Source organism: Sipha flava, unplaced genomic scaffold (assembly GCF_003268045.1).
Source record: "Sipha flava isolate LNK unplaced genomic scaffold, YSA_version1 239_pilon_pilon, whole genome shotgun sequence".
Lineage (NCBI taxonomy): Eukaryota > Metazoa > Arthropoda > Insecta > Hemiptera > Aphididae > Sipha > Sipha flava.
In genome coordinates, this window is record NW_020272883.1 from 42014 (window position 1) to 64852 (window position 22839).

Below are 22839 nucleotides of genomic sequence, written 5' to 3' on the forward strand. Positions count from 1 at the left end.
ACTTGAGCGAATAAACAATATTCCGAAAACTGCAATTGAAGCATTACATGTGTGTAATGCCAATATTTATCCAAATGTACATTTTATTTTAAAAATAATATGCACACTTCCTGTTTCTACAAGTACGCCTGAAAGAATGTGTTCCAGTCTTAAAAGGATAAAAACATATCTTCGAAACAGTATGTCTGAGGTTAGTAATTATAATAGCTGTGCACTTGTGCTTAATAAAATACATTTCCATAATATCTAATGAGAAAAATGTTTTAATTTTTTTTGTAGAAAAGACTTAATGGTCTGGCAATGTTGGCAATTCATAATGATATTACATTTTCAAATGAAGAGGTCATTGATGAACTTGCCAAAAAGCCTAGGAATCTGGACATCATATTGTAAAATATTAAAACATTTTAAAACATATTTGTAAATGTATAATGTTATGTAATATAGAAAGATCATATTTACATGTGTTGAGTTATTAAATTATACAAAATATAGATAAGGGGTGTGTGGGCTGGGGGGCAAAGGCCCCCCACAAGTTTACCATACAAATTAATTTTGATCTCCTCCCCCATCAAATATTCTCAGTTACGCCACTGAATACGTATAAAGTACTTATATTTTTAACAAGATTATATCTTGAAAACATAATTGTTCGTGATATAATTAAACAAATTAAATTCAAAAAAATAAATTTTATTTCCTACCCGTCAAAACGTAAATTTTAATATATTTGCTGGCTGCATTGAGTAATTACTCTATGACCAGCTGGCATGCTTGTAACCATTACGAATCACACTCTCGTTGGATACAAAAATAGGTACAACACTTCCTTGCATTGAATACGGATATTGATAGTTTACAACCATCTGAATTCGAGAATTCGATACAAAATAAAAATATCGTTTATCAAATCAGACTTGGATGATAATATAATTATTTTCCGTGACCACAATCAAAATAATGTATGCGTGAGTATAGAATTTAGTGAAGTTATTAGTTACTTAATTAACTACTACGTAGCCATGGTGTATGGTCAATGAAGAAATCATTTTTCGGTTCAAAAATATTAGATACATCCATTTTATTGTTCAGTGATCCACGGTAAAAATTGGTTTGTTCGTTGGTGTTTGATATATTGTATCTTATAAAACATATTTTCATCAACGATCAACAATCTTAGTCGTACAAAAGACTGCTGTCAAGTACAGATTACAGTTGAAAGGTATTTAATTAATTTCATTGTTTTCTAATTAAAATATATTTTTTTAAATTGTTTTAATGATAACTATTGCTAAAGCGTATAGTTGTGCATGATGTTTTAAAACTAGATATTTTACTTCACGTATGAAGTAATTTTATTAGACCTGTTGGTTTTACTCTAAGATTTGTTTAATTTATTCTATAGTAAAGTTTTGCCTCCAGAGTCGTTTTGTATTCATCCATCTACCGTTAAATGAAATTACACAGAATTTAATTTATAAATAATTATATTAAGGTTATAAATAATATTTTTTTGCGAGACTATAATTATATAATTAAATCAATTATAAGTAACTAGTAATTATTTTTAAAACAAAATTTTTGCCCCTCAAATTTTGGCCTTACCTATCTCCTAAATTGATGGATAATAAATAGTAATTACATAATTTAACTATAGATCCCCTGTATTAATTTATGTTACTTATAAAAAAATTGTATTTTCAGAAATATTAATTTTTTCAATTAATAACAACTATGGAAGCTAGTCTTAAACCAGTTGTAAGTATTAAATGTTGTATAATTTAAAATATTTGAAATTCGATGTAATTATTAATAACATTAATCATACATACAACAATTATTGAATATTACTAAAAATGTGTATTATATATTTATAAATATATGTCTAAGTTAATAAAATACAATTTATTGTACTGTTGTATATTTTTTTTTTAAGATATGTTTCATTTTATTGAATTAATTTTATTTTTAGAAAATATTTTGAATTATTTTTTTAAACGATTTTACTTTAGGAAATATTTAATTTGGTACGATCAATTGTCCAAAATGTAAATATTAACAATTTTGAGGAAATGGCACACACAATTATTTCCATACCACTGAAAACAATTTATATATTTGAAAACATAGTGGATATAATTTATTTTCGGGTATATAAATATTATTAATAATTATAACAGTTATTAAATTTATTGTTTTACTTATTTAGGCTTTAAATAGACCCGATTTTACAGTTTTATATGCGAAGTTATGTGCATACATGGCCAATCATGCTGCATTTAACAAACTTCACAATTATAAAACTACTTTTCAAAATGTTTTAGCACAAAAAATCTTCGATATGTTTACCTCATATTATACTCGTACTCCTCAGAATGAAGTACATAAATTGAAAAAAAATTTTATGAACAGTAATATGGTAACTAGTTATATAATTTGTTAATATAATAATAGTATTTTTGTGATTATATTAGATTTTATAATATACACTTGTATACACTTGTTTTATTTAAATAATTACACGTTATTAGTTTAAACACCTTCTACTTCTATAAAACCATTGTTCATGTTATCATCAATATCGTTTTCATCTTTTGCCGTCGAGTGGAGACCAACATCTGAAAAGTCTTCCTCGCATTGCGTTTCTGTGCATTCGTATCTACAAACTAAACTTGATAAAGTCGATACAAATTCTACGTACTCGGACAATGAACTACTGGTGGAGTTACAGTCTTCTTCATTCTTGATATCAAGGAGTTTTTTATCATTTTCAATTTCCAATTCTGAACGATTTTCCGACCGACTTTTATCACTTGTTATCTCATTGCTTTCAATGGATTGATCCTCAATTTTTTCTATAGTTTTCTCTGTACGGAATTTTCGTTGTTATTTTATTGCATAATATAATCTATAGTTGTTAGTCTTAAGTCATTTCAAGCTTAAGATAAATCTCTCAGTACTGATACTTGCATAGTTAATTTTTTTTTATAAATAAACTGATTTGTAACATTTTAAATCAAGACTTATTCATACATAATATGATTTAGGTACCCAAATGTATATTATATAATTAACAATAATAGCTAATAATTAAACTGACTTGAGTAGAACTACTCAATCAAACTACTAAAACTTAACCATTCTTATTTGCTTTTGACTAAAACCAAATTATATTCAAATAAATTTTCCACCGATTGATAACATATGTTTTTTAATTTAATTATCAAATAATATAAATATTTTATATATGTTATAGACCCCATCTTTTTTCAAGAATATATTGAATAGTTTTCATTTCCAATATTATAAAAGGTCTTTAGCCCATTGCAAGTATGTTTTCAAGTAAAATTAATTAATAATTTGTATATATTGTACGAAATAATATTTTTATAGATTTATCGGTGAATTATTCAAACAAGGGGCTTTTACCGAAAAAAATATACTGTCGTTCATTCACGAATTGATGAAAGTAAAAGATATTCTGAATATTCATTGCTTATGTATAATATTACAAATAGCAGGACAAAAATTATCAAAAGTAATAACCAAAATAGTAAAGTATTAGGAAATTATAGAATAAATAATTTCTTATTTCATTTTTTTTAGACTCATAATTTGGACGGTATAGTACATCATATTTTATTATTTAAAAATGAAAACACTGTCCTCATAAAAATGTCACCAACTCTTCAGTCTTTGATATTCAAAATACAAAACTTGCATTTAAAATGTTGGATACATGAAGGTAATAATGTCAATTTTCAAATTATACTGTATAAATACTATTGTTCATTAGAAAAAATGTACTATTAAGTTACTACATTTATTTTAACAAATTTTTTTAAAATTTAGTTAGGTTTTATAATATGTTATGTATAATTATAATTTTTTTTTTTTTTTTTTTTTTGTTATAATATATTCAACAGTTTGAATTTTAAAATTTCAAGTTATGCATTTTATTTATGTTTAGCAGTTATACAAAGTTGTAACATTACTTTCAAATTGTATATTGGAAAGTAGGATAAAATTATTTTGTAATTTTGTATTAGTATAAATTTTTATGCAGTAATAAATAATTGCTTTAAACATTTTTCTTAACAATGATCAGTTTGCAATAATGATTCCTTCAAATTTTCATAACGAAGACATCAAAATCGTATTTTATTAAATTAAATAAATAATATACAAGAATGGTACATGATATCTTCTGAACAGTTTTAATTTAATATATTAACTATTAACTATTTTAATAACTAATTTTTTACAGAACCTCTTAAGTTAATTGAGGACAATGAACAATATATTTCCTTTGAAAATTTGCCGGAGCAATTAAAAAAACTATATGATCTTAAATCATATACAGTAATGGCCCAATGTATTATTGATGAATGTATGGCTGTTCTTAACGGTTTTGACAAGATAAATATCAATGTATGTAGTAGGTTTATTTATTTTATTATCAGTATTTTAAATATAAAAAAAAAATAAAATAAGATGATGAATATATTTTGATTATTGTATTACTATTAGATTGTTATTATGAAGAAGAATAATAAATAATTATTCCACATTTTTTATAACTCATCAAACAAATCCACTAAAACATCCTAGATATCGATCATCAGAAACTTGAAATTTGAAATATCTATTTCTTACTAATATTAAACTTTTTTTTACACAAATATCTTAAAACATATAATTATTTAACCATCAAAGTTTATATTATTATACATTATAATACCAATAACTTTTTGATTACACCTTATGTTTATTTATTTAAAAATATTTACAGGAAATAGTACATTCGTTAAAATATATCAACTCGTGGCTACATTACGATCAAGTGTCATTCGTTGCTTCTATGATACTTATAACACTAAACGAAGACCAAAGTATTCGCCAAAAGGCTGGTATACTTTTAAACTTATTTATTAAGAAAGGCTTGTTATTAATTGATTCGGTTTTATCGGGGTAAATATAATAATATAAATTTTCTGTATTGTACATTTTATTAATTATTATTTTATTTTTATTTCATATATTAGAATTGACAAAATAATGGATGACTCAGAATTGAAAATAGAACTTCCAAGTTTATCAGATTTATTATTTGACATCACTAGTAGGATTACATATCTGAATTAATTTTGTATAACTTAATTTATACTGTTTTGTATTGTATATTCTAATTGCTTTTTACTTGAATTTAATATTTTTAAATCGAGGTTTTGTTTAAAAATTTTTTTTGAGTTATAATACAATTTTCGTTGGTCTAAATGTGAAATAAATTATTATTGTTAAATAATCCATATTTTATTCATTACCTACTAATCTTTAATTTCGCATTTTTTGAATACTTTTGGCATAATAATCAAAAATATTCAACTGCTTACATAAACAATAAATTGAATTATTAATTTTTATTTTTTTTTTTGAGATTTCACATGTCTCTGTTTTTATCATTTTTGTTGTTTGTATCTCATAAGCATTCTTGGCTGTGATAAATTTCTATAAACTTAATCACAACCGTCAATCAAACATGTTTAAATTTGCCATTGTTTTTATTTTATTAGTTAACTACTCAATCTAAAAAGTAAAAAAATATAAGCACAAGTTTAAATTAAGATATATATTTAAAAAAACCACAAAATAAGAATATATCATAATAATCGACATGAACGGATTCATACAAGTTTCGAATGTTTGATAAAAATAAACGCCCAAGAGATTTGAAAAACTATGTACATTTGTTGATAGTTTTAGAAGCCAATTATCGTACCAAATAATCTCGACACGTGTAAACAAAAAAAGCAGAGCTTATCGCTTTCAAAAGTCACCATGAATTCTCGAAAACCGCGTGAGTTATTATCATGGTGTAAATAATCATGATATGACTCTCGAACAAAAAATCTTGTATTCGATAATCGCATGAAAGATGCTCGAATGGTATAATGGTAGGTACGAGAAATGAGAAACTCTTTCCGTGTTAACCCGTTTAGACTTATTAAAGTATTAACATTTTTAAAATATAAATAATAGTACACCAGATAAGAATAGTATTAATTTTATAATCGACTAATTTACTGTATAAACTGATGTACCTACCTGCATATTGTAAAATTATAAAAACCTATTTGATAATAGAAACGAAATCGATATTCGGCAGGTCGGTCGACGGGTGGAAGAATAATAACATATATCAACTGAAATTATAATATATTTTTTTTTAATACAAAACTATATGAAATCTTGGAGTACTGAGAAATCAAATGTGCTCTAATTCTGTGCTTGGAAATAATTTATGATAGATTTTATTCAACCATCATTACCTTGACTTATATCTCTTCTAGTTTTTTTTTTATCCACGAATAGATCAACTATAGAGATATAATACTAGTTAACAAGCTTTTCTTCCTATAATTCTAAGACAATTGTATAATTATATAAATTAAATTCTAATTAATTTATATATACATTTTTTATTAATAATATAAATTAAGTTAATAACAATTCATTGAAATTTAAAAAAATAATATAAGTATTTATGCTTTTCATTTCGACATTAAACTTTTTGTAATTATTTTGTAAAGATGAATTATCACAAAAACAAATCAATTAGGTAAATAATAAACCCTTATCCAAATATATTCTAAATGTGTAATTCAATTTAAATATCAAACAGTATGTCCGAGGTTAGTAATTATAATAGTTGTGCACTTGTGAAATAGATTTCATGTGTTGAGTTATTAAATTATACAAAATATAGATAAGGGGTGCGTGGGCCGTGGGGGCAAAGGCCCCCCACAAGTTTACCCTACAAATTTATTTTGATCCCCCTCCATCAAACATTCTCAGTTACGCTACTGGACGTGTACCCCGCGTTTACTGGGCCGGAGACGAAATCAATCAAGAACCCTGTCGTGCACATTCAGCAAGTTTAATGTAATACGATTTGTGCACGGTTTATTTGTTCGAAGATATTTTCGAATCCGACCACTGGATAAAGTCTGAGGTTGGACGATTGGATAAATGAAGAGCGATGGGATGTTCGCTTTTAACGGTTTGGAAACGAGAACTGTGCGATCGTAAGAAAAATGATGTAAAACGATTTCAACCGTTGAGCGTAGAATATGGATGGAAATGCGTTTGCCACGTTTGGCGACGACCGTTACTCCGGAACTCGGACCGATACGACCGCTCTGATGTATTGATGTTTACCTAGTCCCATTAGTAGTTGGATGACGCCGGTCAAGAAGCACAACAACGTGCCGTATATGGGGCCGAGTCCGTGGAGAGTGTTGTACGTCATCAGCGACACTATAGCAGTTGGTCCCATGGGGACTTCTTTGCGAGTGCCGATCAACACGTACATCAAACTCCCGACAAACGAACCGTAAAGACCACACTGGAAATAATTCGTCAATTAATACCGATAATTAACGATAGCCATAAGATAATGGGTTTAAACACATTAACATTAAATTCTAAAATATAAACGAGAAAATACGCAAACACGAGGACGAACACACTGTATCCATGTTTTTGATGGCTTCCTCCGAATGGCTGAATCTACACGAGTGATTTATGATTGTAAAATTAAATCACACTATTTACTATACGCCACTATACTATTTATATTATTTCACCCAGACAAGTGGTCGTGTATTTACTTGCGGCGGTAGACCAGCTAAAGTAGAATAAGCCATCGACTGAGGTATGAGCGTCAGACCAACTGTAATTCCAGCCAAAAGATCTCCGATGAAGTCTTTTGGAGTATAAACTGGTGCCCATTGCAAAATCGGTAATCGTTTGGATAAGGTTTTATACGTGAACACCGACTTGGTGTTGGCCACTATGTGTTTGAAATACGTCTTGAAATATTTTTTCTTGTGAACGTTTACCTCGTCTACAACTATAACATAATACCATATAGGTAAGTAATTATATTTCGGTCTTTGTGCACCAGTAAAAGTAAATATCTGTGTTCGGTATTATATATTAGATAGAATTTAAACCATCGATGGCAAACGCAATATTTTAATACACTCAATAGCGTAAAAATATATTATACTTTTAAAATTGTTAAATATAATAAATTATGTATACCTACTCGTAATAAAGCCTGTATTTAATAGCTAAGAGGAAATAGTGATGGTAACAATTATCCTAAATTGACGGTCAAGCTGAAGGAAGAAGAAGAATAAATGTATATTCAGGGAGAAAATTACCAGTTATAGGTGTCATTTTATGAATGTTTAACTCGACTATTGAGTATAGACTCTTATTTAACTATTTTATGATGGAAAGTTATTTTAAAATTGTATAATCGTAGACAATGTTTAAAAGATTAAGAAACTTAATTTGGTAAATTTCAATTAAACGTATACGATATACTCGTATTTATTATTTATGCATATACTCGTATATATATTCTTCTTCTCCTTTGCTTTTCTCCCAACTATTTGGGTTCGGTCACCCTTGTACTAAACTTTTACTCATCTCGATTTTTTACATCCCCTGTGTACACACCAAAGGCCCTCATATTATTCTCAATCGTATCTAATCACCTCTTTTTTTAGTGTTCCTTTTCTTCTTTTCCCTTCAACGTTTATTTTCATAACAACTCTTACTGCATTTGTTTCCTCTCGTCTAATTATTTGCCCAAACACTATTTCAGTCTATTTTCTTTCATCTTGTCCACTATAGACACTACATCAACATTAAATGTCACATATTCGTTTCTTATTCCATCTTCTCTTGTCATATATGCATATGTATATATATATATATATATATATATATATATATGTATATAAACCTAATATTGTTTTCTATACTAATGTATTATATAATATAATATAATAAATATAATAATTGTATAAAAAAATCATTCCAAATATTGATAGTTGATTTGAAAGTAAAATGTCCTATGCCATTTAAGCTTTTATAGTTTAGATATTTTACTTACGAATGAAGTCGGAATTTCCAATATTAAATATCCCGTGGTCGTAATTTGACGTGTCTGCCGTGCTCTCCGTAATATCTGGTAACCGATTATTTTGTGAGTTATTACTTGCATTATTGATGTCCATAGTATCTGTTCAGCTTTTAAATATTTTAAGTAAAATTAAAAAAAATCTACAACGTCAATTATGAATGAAAACTGTATTGTTCACACGTAGTCCGTTTGCACGTATCGACCCATAACAGAATGTTATGTGTATTTAAATAATCCAACGGTAATATAGTTAATATTGCTCTCGAATTTCAACACAGTAATAATTAAAACATTTTTTTTTTACGATATACAATTGTTGATTGGATGATAAATGGCACCGAGTTGTTATGTTTTCGTTATGTTTTACCGAATAAAGTTGAGTAAACTACAAGTGGAATCTGACTAATGAGTATGTGATTAACATAAGTATATTATTGACATTCAGTAACGATTCTATCTGACGGGTAATGAATGGATAATAAAACAACGTATCTAAGAGAACGCGTTTAATTTCTCAGATACTCAGGAGTGTACATTTTATACACTAAATGCACTTCAATATTATTGTTAGTTAGTTGTTGTTGTTATTATGTGTGTATAATATACGATTAAGAATTTAACAATGCTATGTTAATCTTTTTATTACATTATCTTACAAGTAATTCTTAAGTACGAATATATATATATGTAAGTACAAGCAGTTATAACACTTTCACTTTAATTTTGGTCAGAGTTTATTCAAGAATCATTATTTCTTAAATCATTGTTACCATCCATAATTTACATAAACTTAAATAGAATATTATAATTTTAACCAACATTGTAACTGATGATATTACAGGTTTTTTTTTTTTTATAAAACAAGGTACCTTTTAAAAATTGGACAAAAACTATTTAATCATTATACTTAATTAGTTAATAATTATACTGTTAATATTATAATTTAATATTGATAATACTACTATATGGCAGTATAAATTGTTTGTATCGATTTCTAAATGAGTTATCATAATTATTTTTATATAATTGAAACGATTTACACTGTTTGGTTTATCTTGGTCAAAAGATAATAAAATAAATTTCTTAACCAATTTAAAAAAATTCATAACCCATTTTATATCATACTTTGTTACGTTTTTGTCTATGACGTCTAAACATTTGAGATTTCTGATGCTATTTTCTAAAGTTGCGTTTATCAGCCGATATTAATCTTGGGATTAATACTAAATACCACAAATTACTAAATTACGTACCTATACTGTTTATCAAATTATTCTCTTATGTATCGTTGAAAAACTGTTTTTTTTTATATTCTGAACCAATTAAAGTATCTTAAACTTTAAATTTAAAAAAACTTGAAATTTTAAATTTCGATCTCGCTAATGAGGAATTTACTTTTTTGTATTAGAACTTTATTTTATGCTTAACGTAATAGTTAGGCGAGCATCTCAATACGTCGAAGGTATTTATAGTGAAGAATGAATAAGTGAAGTAGTGATCGAATCATCGTTGACCGTCAATTTTTAATTGAGGTAGGATACCTTTTTTAGGATTTTGACTGTTTAAAGTGTATTTCAAATAATTTTTGTGATTACTATGTTAACAAAGTTTAATAATTTTTTTTTAACAGAAATTGTTACAGAAGGTAAGTCCAATGTAATATGGTAAATACATGTCTTAATTTATTAATAGGTTCAATGGACTAAATTAAAATGGTAAACTTGAATTTTTACTTCATTATTAGACTTTTATGGAAGGTCATTTAAAAATAACAAATAGTAGCTATTTACGAGTAATATCATCTTATACTACAACTACCCATCTTTTTAATGGTATACATTTCATTTGCAGTCATTTGCATCTGTAGTTTTTATTTTAGTTTTACAGCTGGTTATAGTAAATAGAGAAAAATTAAAAATTATTTTTATGAATATTTCTTTAAATGTTTACGTGATAAAGGTTAGGTGACTAAAAAATAAATATGATGTAAAATATTGGAACACAATGTACGAAAAACTTGTGAGGGGAAAAATTCGTATTCTAGTTATAATGTTGACAAAGTTGAGGGTTAAAAGTGCTAGAAATTTGAGTAATTTATACAAAAACAATAAACAATGGCTTGAAATAGAGTTAAATACTCAGTTGCTTCTACTTCATGTTTGTCAGTTGGCCTACCACCTAAAATTCTTTCAGAATATACTGAAAGATCGAAAAATTAAAGAACTTAAGGTCTATTAAAATTATACTCGTCCCCAAAAATAGTTTAATCTGTTACGAGTCAATTGTAAAAATTGGTTAAAAGAAATATTGCCATAGTATTTAAAGAATCATTGATTTTATCAATTAGGGCAACAAAAATAAATTAATAATAAATAATCCTATAGTAATTATAGTAAGAGTAGTTCAGACTCAGAATAAGATTATTTTGTTAAATATAATTATTGTCTTTAAATTTTAAGATAGCATTTGTAATTAAAAATCATATTGAATCTATAAATTCTTTATATATAATATTGCATTTAAAAATATTCAAATTTCAAAAATAATGTTTTAATTAAATTCAGAAGCATTTAAAATATGATATAAACAAGTATTATATGATTGGGAAAATATTAACTTTTCTCACCTAAAATTGCATTATAGACTACATTGATACATTGGTTAATGTAATGATATTTACTCCACGATAATCAAATTAGTTAAAAATCAGACTAAAGTAAGCTCTTAGTTTATTACATTAAATATTTTTTTCTTAAAATAATTCTACGAGTTAAACGAGGAAAACATTACAACTATAGTTTTAATAAATAATAATAATTATTATTTATTAAAATTATTTTAATACCTATAAATAAATAGATAAAATGCAAATTCATAAATCAAGATGTAGAATAATTAAAAAGTAAATCAACTAAATAAAAGTAACCTAATTATTATTTATTTAATAAATTATAGAAAAAATAAAACTATACACTATAAACTATAAAATCAACTACAAAATTTGAATATTTTAGTAAGTTAAAATGTAATTTTATTTAGTACACATAAAATTGTATGATCAATGAGATTTACATTTCTTTAAGAAAAAAAAAAAAATAGTTGTGAACCAATAATATTGGTAAAAGTTATATCTAATATTATTTGAGTTATAAATATTATTTTTATAAGATCTTTCTACTTATAAGTGTTTAATACATAATTAATGAATATAGTTTTCTAGCTTTGTTGATCAATCAGCTTGTTGGTCTTCGATTTGTCGACGTTGTTCTCTGAGGAATAAAATAATTTATATTATACAATAATGTTTATTCGCTTGTGTAACTAATAAGTGAGAATACTGACTTCCATCTTTGGAATAAGTGATCTAAATCATGTCTATGATAAAATGTGATGAATCCTTTTGGTTGAACCCCTTCGAAAACAGCCACCACGCTAGGTTTTAAATTAAAAAAAAACAAAGCTTGACCTCTTTTCGAAAAGTCTTGTGTTAACATCTCGATAACCTGCAATACAATGCGTACCGGTATAGATAATATGTTTTGATTACGTTATCGTCTGTCTGGTAAGACCTTTGCCGCGGTGAAGTCCGCACCATAAATATGCGAACAGTCGATGACCACGGGCAGTTCTCGTTTTAAGCTATGCTTCATAACTAAATTTCTCACGTAATCGACGGATGGGAAAACCAAGCATCTGTCGGGCGTGACCATCAAATAGTTTATACCATCACGAGTCTAAAATTAAAATTTGTAGGTACACCAGGTTTGTGGGACGATTTAAGAAAAAAAAAGTGCAAACCTTGTGAACTTCGATCAACAGTTTTGGTCTAGCCGCGTGGTACAAAATCGAAACTAAATTCAATCCGATGCCTATTAGAACTCCTATCTCTAGAGGTAGAACCAAACAAGCGAAAAACGTCGCCAGGCCTGGTATAAGGTCGCTTTCTAAGAGAGAGAGAAAAAAAAAATATTAACAAATCGTGACAAAAGTGTACAACATTAGCTAGACGATCAATTTATTTATATTTTCAATTATGATATTTGATATGATGAAGTTTATATTTACTTTTTGATCTATAAATTGGTCTAACCACTCGCACTTCGACCATGAATATCACTGCAGCAATAATGATCGCTGCGAGAGACGATTTTGGTATGTAGTACAAATAGGGCGTACAAAACAATAAAGCTATGATTACCAATACGCCTGAGCAAAAAATAAGTTATTTTATTTAACATTAATTAAATTTAAATTCGATGTGGGCTAAGAAATATCCGGTCGATTTGAAAAAATGCTATTCTCACCTGCGTACAACCCTTCCATTGGAGTCCGTACTCCGCTAGCAGCAGTCACGGCACTTCTTGAAAAAGAACCCGAACCAGGGTATGCATGAAAAAACGAATTGCCGATATTGCATAAGCCAGTTGCCAATAACTCCTGTGTAGCATCAACAGGTTTTCCGTCGGCTGAGAAAAAATATTGCTTATAAATTACGTAAGACAACAACTGGTTGAATTATACATTACTTACCGAATGTTTTGCATATGGAAATAGTTTCTATTAACCCTATTATTGGTAAAACTATAACTCCAGAACCTATTTTCGAGACCATTTCGAAGAATTCCGTAGTGGTGCCATTATCATATGTAACACTGAACTGTGGGAGACCAAATGCTGGTAAACCTGATGGAATCTTACCTAAAAACAATAAAAAACACATTTATTTCTAATATTAGTGTTTCCTGTTTGTCAAACTCTGAAAATTTATACTTGTTGTTCAGATCGTTACATACCGACTACTTTGAATGGTATCGGTGGTATGTCGTCAGAGGTCACGTCGTGTCCCTCTGAACTTATGTATAAATAACTCACATAACTGCCCACGATCACAACTATTGAGTTTCTGAACGTACCAATCAACCACATAAATCTGTTCATGCATTTTTGAAATTTGGTACGTAAATTATTGTCTTTCGGTCCGATTTGGCACAGAGCTATTCTCTTAAAATTGCAAACATGGAAGATATCAAAACGCTGTTAGATCAATTCAAGGTATATAAACGTTTTACATACTCTTAACAATAGGATCACAATGATGCAAATTAGTCCGAACAACGTGTCACCTAGTTTAAAATTGCATATGTCTTTGGATATCGACATGATCATATCGGACATGGTGGTTCCCGCAGCTTTGATGCCGATCAAGTCTTTTATCTGTGACGTGACGATGAGTATGGCGACGGCCGATGTGAACCCCGAGTTGACCGGCCCGGAAATGAAATCGATCAAGAAGCCTGCGATGTCGAACGGTAATCAAACAAACGCCTTCCAACGTATCATTCTAACACACACGTCCCTGTGCACTCACCTAGTCCCACAACGCCCATGAACAGCTGTATGATTCCGGTCAGGAAACACAGCAGAGTGCCGTACACAGGCCCGAGTCCGTGGAGGGTGTTGTACGTCATTAGCGATACGATGGCTGTTGGTCCCATCGGTACTTCTTTGCAGGTCCCGAGGAAAACGTACATCAGACTGCCGATAAACGAACCGTAAAGACCTTGCTGGAAACGGTTGAACAGTGAGCGTTATATAAATAATATAATTTCCTTTCGGGGAGTGGGGGGGCTAAAGTTTTACTTGCGGTGGCAGACCAGCCAGTGCAGAATAGGCCATCGATTGAGGTATGAGCGTCAGGCCGACCGTGATTCCCGCCAAAAGGTCTCCGATGCAGTCTTCAGATGTGTAATTTGGCCACCATTGCAAGATTGGCAGTCTTTTGGCGATTGTTTTGTACGTGAACATGGTTTTCGAGTTACTATTCAAAAACGTAGAAAACTCTTGAAATTTTTCTTTCATATTTTTCTTTGGCTTTTCTCCGATCTCGTCTACAACTGTTTAAATGCGTACAAAATGTTAGTTCTTTCAATATTAATTTTAACTTGTTACACCACGTTCGTATTGGATCGAGTAATATAATATTATTAAATACAAATAATTCGATAACTATTAGCCAAATCAAACAAATTTATGACTACATTTTTATAAATCATTTACCAAGTATTAACTTAAAATTCGATCAATATAGACAGCACAGGTGGGAGGTTTTGCAGGCCCCGAGACAGATTTTTTCATAGGGCCCAAGAATTTTTTGTCATGAAGCCAAAAAAAAATTTCTTAGACGCACTAATACTTGTATGAAATATTTTTCTATTTTACATAATTTATGTAGAAATATTTTCCCATAGTATGGATATTTTATCATTAAAGCGTCAAAAATATATTATTGTTCATTAATTTATTACTAGTATACTATTTTTTCTGTTTTATTATTTTACCACGAAATAGAAAACTCTTAAACATAACATTGAAGTTAAAGATTAAAATATTATACACATTTTCACATGACAGCGGGCATTTGTTATTTTATTATAAAAACAAAATTATAGACTAACAAATTATTAAATTCCATGAAAGGTCTCAGGCCCTTAAAATGACGCCTTTCCACCGGCGCTGAATTTAGAGACCTAGATATTTAAATGGACTTCACACATTTAGTTTGCTCTTTAATTAAAGTAAATTTGTTGAAATTTATCAGAGTTAGTGTTAGTGTTAGTATTTGTATTGATCCATGATTTTATATTTTAAATTTGCATTTACGTATAGTTAAATTCTTATTTTTGCTATTTTTTAATTTTTAAATCTTTTTTTTTGTTGGGCTTATTCACTGTTTTTTTCATAATAATTTTGGAACATGCAATTTTTTCTTATTATATTCTCTTCTCTTAGTTACCTCTTACCTCTTTAATTTGCGCTCTAAAATTGAAGTTAATTTAAAATATTCTAGTATTCTTTAATGTCTTCCTCCTTGTATTGAAAACTTTAATCCTCGTTTCAGGAATTAAATTTTTCCACTTCAGTATAGTATAAAATTTATTATTTTTCTCTGGTTATTTTGTATTTTATTGTTGTTATCACATTTAACTTTAAAAGATGAAAATAAAAAAAAACTAAATAATAATCAATTTAAAAACTAATTTTATAACTATTTTATAAGTTTTTCTATCTAATATTAAATCTTGAATAAATAGCAAATAATATAAATTTTACTTACGTATAAAGTCATTGCTGCCTATTGTATATTGAGATCTTGAATTATCACTCAACTCCATGTTTTCACATTTATGTTTTTGAGGTTCAATACTTTCATTAGTAATGGTCATTTAAAGATACCTGAAGATTAAATAAAAAATACATTTAAGACGTGTCGCTCATTTCAATATATATTTTTAATAAATTAATATTTTAAATTTTTTTAAATATTTATGCTTTCATAACTCTAATGAAAACCAAAAATCAGTTGTATCTTATTGTAATAGTTTACTTAGAATTTTCAAACTATGAAATAAAATTAATTTTCCAGCAATTCGTAGATGTTTCACAAGAAGAAAGTTTTTTTTCTTCCTAAGGAAGTAATTTAAAAATAAGTGTAATTAATTTTCAAATTTCTTCGAGATTTATCACATAGTATATGTTAGATATATCTTATCTTACAATAATTAGTCGTTTCATTATCCAAGCACTTGTGTACCCAGGACACATGACAAAATATCTGGAAGTTATAGTTTGATCTATTAAAATTAACTAATGCTGGCCAACAGTGATTGAATAATTGATAAACGCCATTTATAATGTACATATAAACGTGTATCTTTATATAATAGTTATCTTATATATATAGTATACCATAACTTAACTAATATATGTATACATATGGTTATATACGTTTATTCTTCAGATGGACAACTGGTGAGTAATTAATTAATTAACTAATATATATAATAACTGCTCAAGGTTATTTTTTTTAATGACTGAAACATTATTATTTCGATGAGACGTTTAATTGATTGAAGATTTATAGCTATCATGTGTTTTATTGTTATGCTTTCATTATTATGCTCAATAGTATTTTTGTCACAAATAAAACAGTTTGAAGTATTAAAAAAATATTTAAGCTCGAGTTCACTAAATCTGAATGGTGAAAACGAGAGGGTCTGTATATATGTGAAGAATTGTACAATGCAGTTAATTATACTTAATAATAGTTTGTTTAAACAATGATTAATGCATCAGCTTTTAAATTAACTGTGTAAATATTTATTATAATGTTTTTATTGTATTGATAAATGTTATGACGTCTTATTCTTTGAGACTACTGGTATCTTACAGAACATAATACAAACAAAATAAGGTATCCCATATTGCATTTGATAATATTTTATACAATTAAAAACAAAATTTACTTCCGAATAAATAATTGTTTTTAAAGTATTACATACGAGTAGTAATAAGTTCACGCAAGAACAGATAATATAATAATTTATTTACAGTAAAAATAAACCTTAGAACTTGGTTTTATTGTGAGGTTGGAATATTTTCTGAATTTGTTTCATAGATTTTTTGATTTAAATTTCGAACTTGATAGAATTTTCTAAAACCTAACCAACACATTAAACATGTTTTACAATTATATTGTTTCGTGTTATTAGATAATCATAAAAAAATATTAAGTACAATATTTTCACGAACAATTAGTTTTTATTCATTTTTTTATGTTTGAAAAAAGCTGAAAAACTAAAAATCATTATATGATAAAGTAATTCGCATTAAAGAACGAATAGAAATTGAAGCAAAAAAATTAGTGTGTCATCTTATAATAATAATTTTTTGAATTTTATGTTATAACATTTAAAAAGCTGATTAAGTCTCGATATAACTATTGTATATATTTAATCGCGTGACTTAAATTATATATGGTTTTTATCGATTTTTCATAATTTTTAAAATACGTCTTGGATTTTAAATACAAAATATTTATTTTGTGTGGTTATTATGAACTGGATTAAAAGTTTTAAATAAGTGTTGTACGAAATTTAATTGCATAGTTGTAATATTCTGTAAATTGTAAAATAGTATGTTCATAGTTTAAATTCCTTAAATCTCGAGTATTCTAAGATACTATTTACAGAACCATAAATAACATTGTTGGGAAAAAACGACGGAAAATTAGTTTAGTTAAAAAAAATTAAAAATTATGGAATCTGTAAATTGTCATAGACTTAATTAAAACTTTCAAACAATTTTTCTATGCACTTGAATACAAGCAGCTCATATTAATGTATTAAAATAAAACTTTATATAATTATATCAGTTTTTATATATTTTAAAATGTTAACTTGAAATGTAATATGAACCCACATAAAATAATAAGAATTCTTATTCAAATAAATTCATTTCTAGAAAAAAAAAAAAACATTTTAAATTCTATAACTAACGTAATAGAGCAAATGTAAACATATCGGATACTCATCTAAGTACTATACATAAACGGTAACACAGTATTGAAATATTCAGTACCTACAATAGTTAAAAAACAAATAGTTTATAAATTGTTCGTTTATAAAAAATAAATGAATAGAATAATATAGACCTTTATGAAAATTTAATATTTATAAGACAGAATTTAGCGAAACATTTGATACCGGCAACTTAATACATCAATGTTTATAAAAGTTTTTTAATTAGGTAAAAATGTTTCGCCGACAACGCGTAACGATAAAAGGCGATTCGTGGACATTCAAGTGCACTTATCGCAACGTATCTCGTAAAGAAAATCATCGGTGTTCAATAACGAACGGTTGAAAAACGGTCGACGTCTTAACACGGTACCGTCCGGTTAGGATCAAGTACGCGATTTATTTTTCGACCGAGATCCGTTGTCGGAGTCGAGAAACGAACGAAACGGTCTGGGCGAGTCGTTGAACATAAAATAATTGAAACCCATCGTTTTCCTCGGTTCGACATGAAAATCGAATCCGGGCGCTTAAAGCGAACCAAACGGTCGTCCGACGTTGTCGCGTTGGTACCGCGGTCGTACGCCGTGTCCACGACGACGAGAAGTCAATCGGAACGCGGTCCGAAGCGCCGGGCGAGTACTTACCGGAGACGCGATCCCGCGAGATCCGGACGACGGTGATCGGACGACGGGCGCGCGCGATCGATGAACCGTAATGCGCGTTTTGCGTGCAACTGGCGAGCTGACGTCCCGCGGTGAATGCGTTGCGCGGCGTCGAATCGATCGTCGAAACGTTTGACCGTCTCGAGCGCGCGGCACCGGAAGCTCGCAGTGCACCGCGGCGATAGGCACCTGTTGCGGAGCGCGACGACGAGCGACTGGCCCGTTGCGGCGCGCCGAACGTCAACAACGATAACCGATCGTCACGCGGACGTCGGACACGGGCTGTGTGCTTGCGGGCGTTCTCCCGCACCGACGCGGTCGCAAAAAACGCGAAAATGCGGCCCGAAATCGAACGGCCAAATGTTTTATATCTCCCCCCCCCCCCCGTAAAAGGTCGTATCGTGCTGCGCGGGGGCCTGTCGAGTTTAGGAGTCTTTTTTTAGCAAACCAAAAAATAAAAATAAAATAAAAGAAAAAAGGTGAATGAAAGCGTCAAAAGCTTATCCGTGACATGACGGCATTTGTGCAGCCGGAAGATACGGGTTATTAACTGTTTAAAGAAAAAAAAATCTTTTGAAATTACGGGATGACGAATAAAATACACACCTAATGCAATCGCTCACAATCAAGCGTTCGTTATTCATTTGACATTAACATATTTTAACGTTGCTACTCATCGAAAAAAAAATGTTTTCGCAATTAATTTTTTTTTTTTTTTTTTAAGCAGTCGTATTAATACGTTACAAATTAAAATTCAGAGTCATATTATTCGAGGCCCCCGGTCGGATGGGGGCCCTGGGCACGTGCCCCGAGTGCCCGTAGGGTAAAAATAGAACTGTTCCCGTAAGTGTATAGTTGAAATATACCTTGTACACTGGAACTAAATGAAAAATGAAAAATTATTTTTTTTTTCTTTTTAATTTCATTGTTCATTCGTCCGAAACGCTTAGAGTGATATGGCCTTTGAAAAATATCACCGTTAATGTTTGTTCTGGAAAACTTTCGGCTGTGAAACTCTCTGTACTTCTCTGCGTCCTTATTGGTGATTCTTGGGCCTCCTCATTTAATATTCCCGTTAGCAATGGAAATTATTTTACTACTCATCAGCCATACATCAATATCTTGTGGACCTTGTGGTGACATATAGTATCATCCATATCAGTTGATATATAACTCTGCTGTTTTCTATTAATAACGTAAAGTTATTAAATAAAGTTTAAATGAATGTAATGTAAATTAATTTTTGTAAATCATTTATTTTCCATAGGTCATGGAACAATAAATAACGGAAATACAGTAAGAACTTTTTTTAAAAATCTCAAAATTTCAGCAGCTTGCATGGGGATTAATATAGAACTGGTACAACGATGTCGGAACATATTATCAGCTATGTCAAGTGGATACATAATCGATGTTGATTATTTTGAAGAGTACTGTTTAATAACAGAAAAAATGTTTGTCTTATTGTATTCGTGTTACTACATGCCTGCAAGTTTACATAAAGTTTTACTACACGCTGTAGATGTTATACGATTAGCTCCTCTCTTAATAAGTATATCGATAAATGTAGGTATATAATTTCATTATAATATTGTTTAATTAAGGTAACTATTAGAAGAAGCACAAGAAAGCCGGAATAAAGACTACAAAGCATTTAGGGAACATTATACGAGAAAAATGTCAAGGTTGAATACGAACGAAGATTTGATGCATATTTAAATTTTTTCATCTAATACATACATATTATCCATGACCTAATCTTGATGTTTTTTTAGAGTGTAATGACAATACCCTCATGACTCCCCTCATTTGGATCCACGCCTGGTTTCTGACTAATATTTTACTCGTAATATCCTGTAAAAATATAAGAATTAATTGATATTATACTCTAGAGCTACCCAAACTTTTTTTTTCAGTAGTGCCTTTTTATGGACCCAATTTACCCATGGTGCCCTGCTGTGAACTACATTACAGAACAAAAAAAAAAACCTATTGATAACCAATTTTATTAATTTTATTAAAATTTAACTTAATTATAAATTAATGCATTTTTAAACTTAAAAAATAAATAAATAAAAATTATTTTTATTATGATTATAATTATTATATAAAATTATTATAAGGTTAAAATGAGAATATCCAAATAAACAGTAGAAAATATTGCATTATTTGCTATAGAGTTTTTACGAAAACCATAAGGAAAAACAATTTTATACATTTTAAATTATTTGTTATGAACCGTACGTAGACCGCGGTGCCCTTAGAAAATGGTCGTGGTGCCCCTAGGGCACCGTGGTGCACAGTTTGGGAATCGCTGCTCTAGAGTGAAGCGTGCTGCACACATTTCTATGGATTGAGACTTTTACCAATTGCAAACTGTTTAGATTTGTCGATTGATTCAATTAAAATCAAACAATTTAAATTTGATTCTTGATAAACGTCCAAATATACAATTGCAATAGACTGGTGTGTTAAAAATATTCGGTTAAATGTTACTTCTTATTAATTAATACTTATTAACTGTTATCATTTTCATTAGTCACTCTATTTTGGAATGTGTTTTAAAATAACTTCCATGACTCTAAAATATGAGTTCGTGGATTTCATATGGACTTTTGAGTCAATTTGCATGTATGCAAAAGTTAATTTAATTTAATGATATCATATTTCTATCGAATAACGTTAGTTTTCACTATGTTCTGTTCAGTGTCTATCATAAATCGCATGGCTAGTTGAAATGTATTAATTTTTAAGAAACATGTTATATTTTTTTATCGTAATATTTTAATTTATTTTTTTTCTTGATTCTCTCACGAAAATTTTTTCTAAAAATAACAATTCACTGACAACGAGTAATCCGTAAGTTTTTCAAATATAACATAAAAGATTGGGATAAAAACTTTATGTTTAAATCGGATGGAAATATGAAATTAGATTAGTAATGTATAACTATTTTAATTATTATTTGAGAAATAGACATTTCGGAATATCGCATGACTTCGACAATAGTATAGCAAAATTAATTTTTAATTGGTTTTTTAATTGATATGCATGCTTTCTAAGTAACTAGTCATTGAATAGTTAACATATATTCATTCATGACCAGTAAAAGTCATTTATGATTTATGTTATATACTCCGAGAAAAACATCTTTCGAAAAAACATTTTAATCCTTCAATGTCCGATTTTTTTTTTCGCAACTTAATTTTCTTAAACTCATTTTTAGTTACTGAATTCGTATAAAATAAATTAAAAAAATCCTAAGTTATTATTTTTGAGTAAATCAGAGGATTTTAAGATTATTATGTAAATTAAGTAAATGTGGGTATTTGTAAAGAATAATCAGGTATGAGCAATGATACATTTTAGTGGATCTCATCAGGTATATCATTTTCAACTGATGCGCCCTGTGGTATAACTATATATATACTCTCATTCATCTTCATATTTATCATATGTAACGGGTAAACTATCAACATTTAAAGAATCATTTACAAATAAATTATGCTGTGTTTTTGTAATTACGTCTCAACTTGCAACTAATTTTGTAATTTCTACGTCGTTAATAAATTCTTCCATATTTCTAAAATATTTTTACCGTTGATGCATGTTGCTTGCACATGATCGACAGTTTATTTTTTACCTGTAGTTAATTGAATACGTATTTTATATTCCTTCATTATAAATTGATAAATAAATTATACTATAAATTGATGCATAAACTAATGATTTACACTGGAAATTTTTTATAAAAATAATGTATTCTATTTTACGCCGGTAAAATAAAATTCAAAACGTCAGTGATACAGATAATCAATTTCTG

General features: G+C 28.6%; 1 protein-coding gene and 1 pseudogene across 3 annotated transcripts; both read right to left on the reverse strand.

The window, feature by feature from the left end:
* Positions 1–9404, reverse strand: part of LOC112684002 — a 17338-nt pseudogene extending 7934 nt beyond the window's left edge.
* A 2730-nt stretch (positions 9405–12134) lies between these two features.
* LOC112684000 (sodium-independent sulfate anion transporter-like) lies at positions 12135–19326 on the reverse strand. Of its 3 annotated transcripts, none has more exons than XM_025555281.1 (13): positions 18999–19326; positions 16113–16231; positions 14639–14892; positions 14367–14562; positions 14072–14292; positions 13792–13999; positions 13529–13696; positions 13303–13464; positions 13064–13204; positions 12797–12942; positions 12568–12732; positions 12341–12501; positions 12135–12267 (listed from the first exon to the last, which is right to left on the reverse strand). In XM_025555281.1, the coding sequence occupies exons 2-13, from the start codon at positions 16219–16221 to the stop codon at positions 12228–12230; spliced, it is 1971 nt and encodes a 656-aa protein (XP_025411066.1). In that variant the 5' UTR covers positions 16222–16231; positions 18999–19326; the 3' UTR covers positions 12135–12227. The 3 variants fall into 3 exon arrangements, with proteins under 3 accessions (XP_025411066.1, XP_025411067.1, XP_025411068.1); XM_025555282.1 differs by lacking the exon at positions 18999–19326 and adding an exon at positions 16553–16651; XM_025555283.1 differs by lacking the exon at positions 18999–19326 and adding an exon at positions 15799–15982 and having other exon boundaries at positions 16113–16203.
* Positions 19327–22839: the final 3513 nt, after the last annotated feature.